General features: G+C 42.2%; 2 protein-coding genes across 2 annotated transcripts in view; both read right to left on the bottom strand.

Moving 5' to 3' along the window:
• Positions 1–1,240: 1,240 nt before the first annotated feature.
• Positions 1,241–9,151, bottom strand: part of LOC113428961 (uncharacterized) — a 103,081-nt gene continuing 95,170 nt past the window's right edge. Inside the window, exon 5 of the transcript XR_015747066.1 lies at positions 1,241–1,359. The gene's annotated coding sequence lies outside the window, so the exon portion shown is untranslated. The remainder of the gene's footprint in view (positions 1,360–9,151) is intronic.
• LOC113425122 (uncharacterized) lies at positions 1,359–3,761 on the bottom strand. The gene is given in 4 exon segments (XM_087953298.1): positions 1,359–1,787; positions 1,790–2,446; positions 2,449–2,664; positions 3,282–3,761. Coding segments are annotated over 3 exon segments (954 nt in total). The 5' UTR covers positions 2,639–2,664; positions 3,282–3,761; the 3' UTR covers positions 1,359–1,680.

The raw sequence follows: 9,151 nt of genomic DNA, 5'->3' as shown, positions 1-9,151 counted from the left end.
CAGCTTCCATGCCTAAGGCAGGTCTAGAACTCACAATCTCCTGGTGATTGGCCCAAAGCCACCCGGCTGGTTTCATGCCTAAGGCAGGACTCGAATTCACATTCTCCTCTCCCAACACAGTTCTTTTCCGTATTCATTCCAGTTAAAGTTGCTTCCTAAACCAGTAAGTTCCCTAAACAGCCCACATGATGCAGTTGATATAGAGTATAAACTTGGCAACTTTTAAGATGTTTAGACTTCCAACTCCCAGAATTTCCTTGCCAGCCTAGGAAATTCTGGGAGTTGAAGTCTATACACCTTATAGTGGGCAAGTTCAAAAAGCACCTGGCATGCCATGTTTTCCCCAAAATAAGACCTAACTGGAAAAAATGATTTTTTTTGGATGCTTGTAATATAAGCCCTGCCCCAAAAATAACCCCCAGTTAACTCAGCCAGATGGATGCATTTACTATATTTCCCTGAAAATAAGACCTAACTGGAAAAAATGATTTTTTAGGATGCTTGTAATATAAGCCCGGCCCCCAAAATAACCCCCAGTTAACTCAGCCAGATGGATGCATTTACTATATTTCCCTGAAAATAAGACCTAACTGGAAAAAAAATGCCCTAATGCATCTTTTGGAGCAAAAATTAAGACCTGGTCTTATTTTAGGGAAATACGGTAGATGAATTGCTGGAGGTGATGCTCGCCAATTGGTAACCAAAGAGAAAATGGGAATTTTTCAAAACTGCTTTATTATAATTCCTATTCCTCACCTTATTCCCACATTTAATTCGTGTTTTGCTGCAATTTATGCAAGTTCATCATACTTTTAGTATGCTTATTATGAAGCAACATTTCCACAACACTCCCAAATTTCATCTACTGACTTAAGCAGGGGCCGGTCCAACTTGGCAACTTTTAAGACTTGTGTCTATGGAGATTCTCCGTCATCCAGGTCATGGTTGTCCCAAAGATGCTTTCTTCAGAGGCAACTGGACTTTCTGGTTTTTCTTTTGAAGATGTTTCACTTCTCATCCAAGAAGCTTCTTCAGCTCTGACTGGATGGCGCAACATAGGAGAATAAACCCATCAGGACTAGATTCAGCAGGCCACCTGCATTTAAAAGACCCGGGCCATTCTTTTGAAGACAACAAAGTCCACATTTTGGACAGAGAGGACCGCTTGTTTGAAAGGGGGTCAAAGAGTCCATCTTTGTCAAACTTGTGGGACACAATCTATTTCCAGTCTACGACAGTCCTTTCAGCCGTTCCAAGAAGGCTCCACAGCCATTTTCTCTATTCAGGTCACCATGATGACACAGATAAACCTCCAGGTGGCCTTAACGACTCGCTAAAAGAATGCAAATGACCAGCTATCTGCAAGAAACATAAACTCATCCCCCACCATCCAAACAGCTTCTTGGATGAGAAGCGAAAGGTCTTCAAAGAAAAACAAGAAAGTCCAGTTTCCTCTGAGGGGGAGTGAGGGAAGCACCTTTAAGACTTGTGGACTTCAATTCCCAGAATTCCCATGGCAGGCTGAGGAATTCTGGGAGTTGAAGTCCATAAGTCTTAAAAGTTGCCATGTTTGGAGGCCCCCCCTGGCCTAAAGTTTAACTAGGCACCAGACCACAAGCTGTCAAGCAATCTTCAAAACCCTCAAAAGTTCTGCCTATCGAGTTCAGAACTGAGAAAAATTCAGACGGCCGTTTCTCCATCTTTGTGGATCCTCTGATGTTTATGCAGGATCGAACTCCGGCTGAAACACTTCCCGCACTCGGAGCAGCGATACGGTTTCTCCCCGTGTGGCTCCTGCGATGCGAGATCAAGTGATCACTCCGACGGAATCCCTTCCCACTCTCGGAGCACTTATAGATTTTCTCCTCAGAGTGGATTCTCTGGTGTAAAATTAAGTGCGGGCTCTGGCTGAAACACTTCCCGCATTCAAGACACTGGTAGGGTTTTTCTCCCGTGTGGATTCGCTGATGCAGAGTCAAATGAGTGCTCTGATTGAAGCACTTCCCGCACTCGGTGCACCGGTACGGCTTCTCTCCGGTGTGGATCCTCTGGTGGGAAGTCAGGTGGGTGCTTTGGCTGAAACTCTGCCCACACTCCAGACATCGGTACGGCCTCTCGCCCGTGTGGATGGCGCGATGTACGGTCAGCTTCCGGCTGTGGCTGAAACTCTTCCCGCACTCCGGACAGGTGAAAGGTTTTTCTCCTGTGTGGGTGACCTTGTGCAAGATGAAATAGGTGCTCTGGCTAAAAGTTTTCCCACACGCCAAACATTTGTAGCGCCTCTCTCCGGTGTGCATCCTTTGGTGTTGGGACAGGTGGCCGCTCTGCCGGAAGCCCTTGCCGCACTCCCAGCATTGATAGGGACGTCTCTCCGTGTGGATTCTCTGGTGGACTTTGAGGCGGGATTTGGAACAAAAACTCTTCCCGCACATGTGGCATTCGTTCGTCTCCTCTCCCCTGCTGTTTGTGACTCGGCTGGGATCACCTGGCCGGCATCTTTGCTGGCGATGGAGACATCCCTCTGCTTTTTGGCCGCCGCCATTTTGCTTTCCCGCTGTCTTTCTGAGTCATCCGGAATCCTTGGGGGTATTTCTGCCTCTTTGGGCCAAACTTCCAGAGAGATCCCACCTGCTTCCATATATTTTTCTCTCCCTCACGGTCCTCCTGTGGAAGGAGGGGGAAGACCCAATTAATCATTCAGGACAAAGGTAGATTTAGGTGACTATTCTCAAGCACTCGGCCTGTGTTTTTCAACCTTAGCAACTTTTAAGATATGCGGACTTTAACTCCCAGAATTCCTCAGCCAGCATGCTGTCTGGCATGATTCTGAATTTGTCCAGTTTCTCAACCATGACAACTTTGAAGATATGTAGACTTCTGGGTGAGGAATTCTGGCAGTTGGAATCTGCCAGTGGTGGTATGCTACCGGTTCAGCCCGGTTCAGATGAACTGGTCATTAAAAAAAAACACCCGCTCAGATCAGCTGAGAGACTAGAATGAACACCCTTCGAATGGCGTGGGAGTATGAATGGATTTCCAGAGGGATTGCAGACTACAGGAACCGTTAGCGTTACTTAGGTGATCCTGTGGACACAGATAAACCTTCAAGCGTTTCAACAACCCTTGAAAAGGATTTGCAAGGAATATAAATCCTTCCGTTTCCCCGCCATCCAGTCAGAGCTGAAGAAGCTTCTCGGATGAGAAGCGAAACGTCTTCAAAAAAAAAAAAAAACCAGAAAGACCAGTTGCCTCTTGAGGGGAAAAAAAAAAAAAAAAAGCACCTTTGGGACAGCCACGACTTGGATGACTTAGAATTTCTGCATTGAATCTCTGGATCGCTTTGCTTGATCTGCAGGCAGTGGCTTTGCAGGCCAGCTATCTCGCAACCCCTCCCGCCCCGCCAATCAGATCCACCCTGTCTCATCTCCCAACTTCTCCCGGCCGCTGATTCAGGGGGGGTAAAAAAACCCCGCATTTTGTGACTTGACTGTGCTTTATCTCAAAATCTGGAGAGCGTTCCCAGTTAAAGCCTGGAACAAAAGCCCAACCCTTTTTAAAAAAAGCCAGACCTGGATGGGGCTGCAGTTTTATTGTTGAGTGGCAGATCTTAAATTTTGAAGAGCAAAGGTCAGCACACTTCTCTGGCAAGCCTCTTTGGAGCTGCCTGCAGTTTTCTTCCCCCTAAATCTTCAGCCACCCCCTCCCACCCCCCGCCCAAATTCCCAGACTTTTCCTCCCTCCCCACCCAAGAAAAGAAAGCACAGGAAGTGACTTCATGGATGAGTGAACCCTCGTTCCCCCCCTTTTTTTTAAACAGCTTCTCTAGGCAGGCAGACTTGCAGGATTTAACCCTTACTTCAAATTTCCAGAGGAAGAAATAAAGAGGAGGAAAAAAAAAAGGAAAAGGCCTCTGCAGTTAATATTTGGAAGTGACACCGGAATTTGCACGCAGCAAAAAACCCATGTGGTGTTTTCCCTGCTTTCCAAGTTATGTCATTGCACAGTTATGTCTGCAAGATGGACGTTCTGAGTTCAAACAACATTTGATTTGGTCTTCGTTTCTTTTTTGGTTTTATTAAATTCTATTCTAATTCTATTCTATTCTATTCTAATTCTAATTTTATTCTAATTCTAATTTTATTCTAATTCTAATTCTATTCTAACTCTATTCTATTCTAATTCTATTCTAATTCTATTCTTATTCTAATTCTATTCTATTCTATTCTATTCTAATTCTATTCTTATTCTAATTCTATTCTTATTCTAATTCTATTCTTATTCTAATTCTATTCTTATTCTAATTCTATTCTAACTCTATTCGATTCTAATTCGATTCTAATTCGATTCTAATTCTGTTCTATTCTAATTATTCTAATTCTATTATATTCTAATTCTATTCTTATTCTAATTCTATTCTTATTCTAATTCTATTCTTATTCTAATTCTAATTCTATTCTAATTCTGTTCTATTCTAATTCTATTCTAATTCTATTCTATTCTAATTCTATTCTTATTCTAATTCTATTCTTATTCTAATTCTATTCTTATTCTGTTCTATTCTAATTCTAATTTTAATTCTATTCTAATTCTATTCTATTCTAATTCTATTCTTATTCTTATTCTAATTCTAATTCTAATTCTATTCTATTCTAATTCTATTCTTATTCTATTCTAATTCTAATTCTATTCTGTTCACTGTAGTAAATCGAGGACTACTGGTATGTCATAATAAAACAACTATAGCTAAGAACAATGTACGTCTGTCTTACTCATGGGCTGGGAATGGGAGGAAGGCACAGAAGAAAAAGAGGCTGACAGATCACTTATACTCTTGTAGGAGTCATCCATAGATCAAATAATGACAATGCTCCAGCTGTTCATTTTATTTATGTGGATCTGGTGGTAAATCTGTGTACAATTGTTTCCACGTAAGTAGGAAATGCTCAACTTTGCGCAGAAAATGACAGGTGGAGTGTGGGAAAGGTGCCCCTTAGTTCCCTCCCCTTGACAGTAAATTTGATTAAAAGGAGTTGGATAGGAATTAAATATGAAACTGGCAGAGACTCAGAATATGGAAGTTTCTCAGCTTTCCTTGAACCGGTTTTTTTTATCGGAAGCCACATTCTTGCTTCTTCTTCAACCCCCAAAACAACTAATCCAGGCTGCGCAGGAACACAAGGCTGCGCCACCCACATGGCCCGCGGAAAGCCTCCCCGCCCACTCACTCCTTACCTGGCAAACTTGCCTGCTAAGTTGCTATTTTTCCTTTTTTTCCCCCCACGACCATCAACTGTTCTGCTGTGCCGGGAGATTTAGATTAGCTAAAAAGCAGGAAATCATTGGATTTCTTGCTTTCTAGCCAATCTTTAGATCAGGCTTGTCCAACCCGCAGGCCCGCAGGCCGCATGCGGCCCAGGTGGTCGCTCGTAATCGGCCCAACGCCCATCCCAACCTTCATGAAAGATCCAGCGAGGAGGAGGAGGAGAGGCAGGCGCGAGGCGGGGCGAGGTGAGCAACAGAAAAGGCGGGCAGCCGCAGCCCAAAAGTCTCGCCCCGCCACCTCCTGCTGTTGCCGCCGCCGCCACCACCACTGCTGCATTTGCAGGAGGAGAGGTAGGCGCGAGGCGGGCGAGGCGAGCAACAGAAAAGGCGGGCAGCCGCAGCCCAAAGTCCCGCCGCCGCTGCCGCCGCTGCTGCTTCTGCCCCCCGCTGTCGCTGCTGCTTCTGCCCCCACCACCGCTGCCGCCGCTGCTGCATTTGCAGGAGGAGAGGTAGGCGTGAGGCGGGCGAGCTTTTCTTCCACACCCCCACCCCGCAAAATTTGGCTGGAAAATTAATAAAAAATAAATAATTTGCAGGAGGAGAGGTAGGCGCGAGGTGGGCGAGCTTTCCCCTCCCCACCCCGCAAAAATTTGGCCGGAAAATTATAAAATAAAAATAAATAATTTTTAATAAATAATTAACAATAAATAATAAATAACTATTTTATTTTATTTTATTATTTTATTAATAATTTAATTTAATTAATTTAATTTAATTTAATTTAATTAATTTAATTTAATTTAGTTTAATTTAATTTAATTTAATTTAATTTAATTTAATTTAATTTAATTTAATTATTTAATTTAATTTAATTTAATTTAATTTATTATTTAATTTAATTATGTGCGGCCCAAACCAAATTTTCATCTTCTAATGTGGCCCAGGGAAGGTGAAAGGTTGGACACCCCTGCTTTAGATCTTCGGCTCTGCTTTTAAGCAGAGCCAAACCTTCCTTAGGACTGAAGCTTCTATTATTCAGTGCAGACTCAGGTAGCCAATGGCAGAAAGATAGATCTCTGAATGAATCTGTGATGCTGTGAGCAACTCAATCTGCCTGCCTGCTTTGCCTGATTTTCGGTAAAAGTTGCTCTTATTTTTATAAAAAATTCAATATTTACATAAATATTTTATAATATTTACATACAAACCATGCCCATCAAGCCACACCCACAAATTAGGCCACACCCACAACTGGTTATTAAGAAATTTGAATCCCACCCCTGCCTGTGTGTGAGTGAGAGAGAGAGAGAGAGGGAGAGGGAGAGGTTAGATCAGATCTCTTTCCCAACAACGTCAGCAAGCCACCACCAGTCAAAATTCATATTAGTGGTCCACGGGATTTAAAATTATGAGTTTGGTGGGCCCTGAGGCCCAAATGGTTGGCGACCCCTGGCTTAGATAACAGGAAAAAGCAACATGAAACATTATTTGGGTGGCCAATCTAATTTCTTAGCTAGCCTTCTGTAATATGGATTCTTGCTTGAGCTCTGTGTGGAACCAAATACCGCCCGATACTTGTCCTCAAGATTCAGACCCAACTTTTGGCAAACAGATCCTCCCACCAGAGATTTGTCTCTGTTGCCTCGCCAAGTTCTTGCAACACCCATTTTGTGATTCGAGTAGCACAATGATCTCTGACTCTCCCAGTGTTTGAGCCGGGATTGGCTATTTTCATAGTCCACCTTTCAATTAGTGTTTTCAAATTATGGAAAATCATAATTATTCCGTTTGGATGAGGGATTCTGGGAGTTGAAGTCCACAAGTCTTAAAGTTGTCAAGGTTGGAGACCCCTAAATCAGGTCATGGGTGTCCCAAAGGTGCTTTTTCAAGAGGCCACTGGACTTCCTTTGTTTTTCTTTGAAGTCGTTTCGCTTCTCATCCAAGAAGCTTCTTCTTTTTTAAATAAATTTTATTAAATATACAAAAAAGAGAGACATTTAAAAACAACAATGAACGTGGTGCATACATCCTGACACACCTGATTGTCTTACATCATTAAATAATAAATATAGAATGTAATATAAATTTACATATATAAATAAGCTTTAGTCATTTTTGGTATTCTTGTTCCTTCCTTTTTTCAACCAGTGGTAAAACTTCTCCCAAATTTTATAATAATCAGATTCGGTCTTATTTTTTAATTCTTGAGTTAATTTATGCATTTTGGCCCACATCCAAATTTTCCTAATTATTTCCATCTCATCTGATGTTTCATTACCTTTCCATCTTTGGGCATAAGCTAACCTTGCAGCTTGGTGATATGGATTATTAAGTATTGTTAGGAATGTAAGTCACCTAACAGCTATTTGGGTTGGAAATATATAAACCAGGATAGACATTTTAGTACTATGTCTTTAAGAGATTGCAAAAACTGCAATTGGGTGTGGTTTCTCAAACGGCCATAAGATGGAGCCAGAAACCTGGGTTGTTTTAGTCTCTTTAAGTCTTAGTCTTAGTCTCAGAAGAGAGTGTGTCCGAGTGAGTATCTCTGTTTCCTTCTGTTGGAGAGTTTTGCCATTCCTCATAATTGACTGGTATTCCTGGATTTGATGTAAGTCTGATACTGAACTGTTTTTGACACTGGACTTTGATATTGTAATTATCCCTGGATTGAAACCTGACTGATTTACCTGAGAATGACTTTGGACTGCTTATTTTGAACCTTGCTTAACCCTTTCTGGAAGTAAAAACCTACATTTACTGTACAGTGTATCTGTGTGCTGTGTGTGTATTATTCAAACACTACTCTCAAATATGTCTCCCTGTATGCGCTCATTCTCCTAACCGGGAATTACCTCAACAAGTATATTACATCTTTACTAAATTTTCCCACATTAATTCCCAATAGAAAATCCTAATCCTAATCCTGACTGGATGGTGGAGAATCAAAGGATTTATGACCAGCTGCCTGCAAGGAATATAAATCCTTCCATTCCCCCCCCATCCAGTCAGAGCTGAAGAAGCTTCTTGGATAAGAAGAGAAACAACTTCAAAAGAAAAACCAGAAAGTCCAGTGGCCTCTTTTAAAAAAAAAAAAAAGCATATTTGGGAGAACAGATTGAATGTTGAGTAATGTTTAACAGTATAACAGAGTTGGAAGGGACCTTGGAGGTCTTCTAGTCCAACCGCCTGCTCAGGCAGGAAGGAAACCCTATATACCATTTCAGACAAATGGTGGAGCGGGGAGTGATAGAAGTGATAGATCGCAACAGAATACCCTACTACAGCACCAGACTTGAGATTCTAGGCTTAGACAACCTTGAACTATGCTGGCTAAGATTGGATAGTATATAAAATCATATGTCACAATGTCTTACCAGTTAATGAATTGTAGGAAGTTATCACCCACCCATTCCTAGAAAAATGAAATATCCTGGGAAATATTAAAAAGGCAGAATATTTCCTCTAAAAAGAGTAGAAACTCAAAAGCAGAAACTCATCTCAGAAGTAGAAGGTCACCCCCACCATTGTTAGTGGGTGGGCCATTAAGGCCTGGGCCAAAATACTTTACATAACAAAGATCTCCAGGTAAAGCTATAGCAATTGCTCAAAACTCCTTTCAGTGCATCATCATCCAGCAAGGCTCAACCAAGCCTGGAGCTCAGGACAGCTGACAGAGTTGCCCCGCATGGCCTTCTGGGAGTCTGACAACCAATCAGAATACAAGCTCCAATTCAAATCCCAACAAAGGTTATAAAACCCAGGCGCTCTCAGCATATCAGCCCTTCCTTCTCTTTTCCTTCACCTTGGAGCATGTGATCATCCTTCTTTGGAGCTTCAAGCCATGTGGTCCTGCTGTCCACCATTAAACCACCTTCCAAACAGCCTC

The sequence above is a fragment of the Notechis scutatus genome, chromosome 2, assembly GCF_049901735.1.
Source record: "Notechis scutatus isolate UNSWTSFEM ecotype Mainland chromosome 2, rNotScu1.2, whole genome shotgun sequence".
Classification (NCBI taxonomy): domain Eukaryota; kingdom Metazoa; phylum Chordata; class Lepidosauria; order Squamata; family Elapidae; genus Notechis; species Notechis scutatus.
The sequence above is the reverse complement of the archived record's forward strand: the minus strand, read 5'-3'. Positions and strand labels throughout refer to the sequence as shown.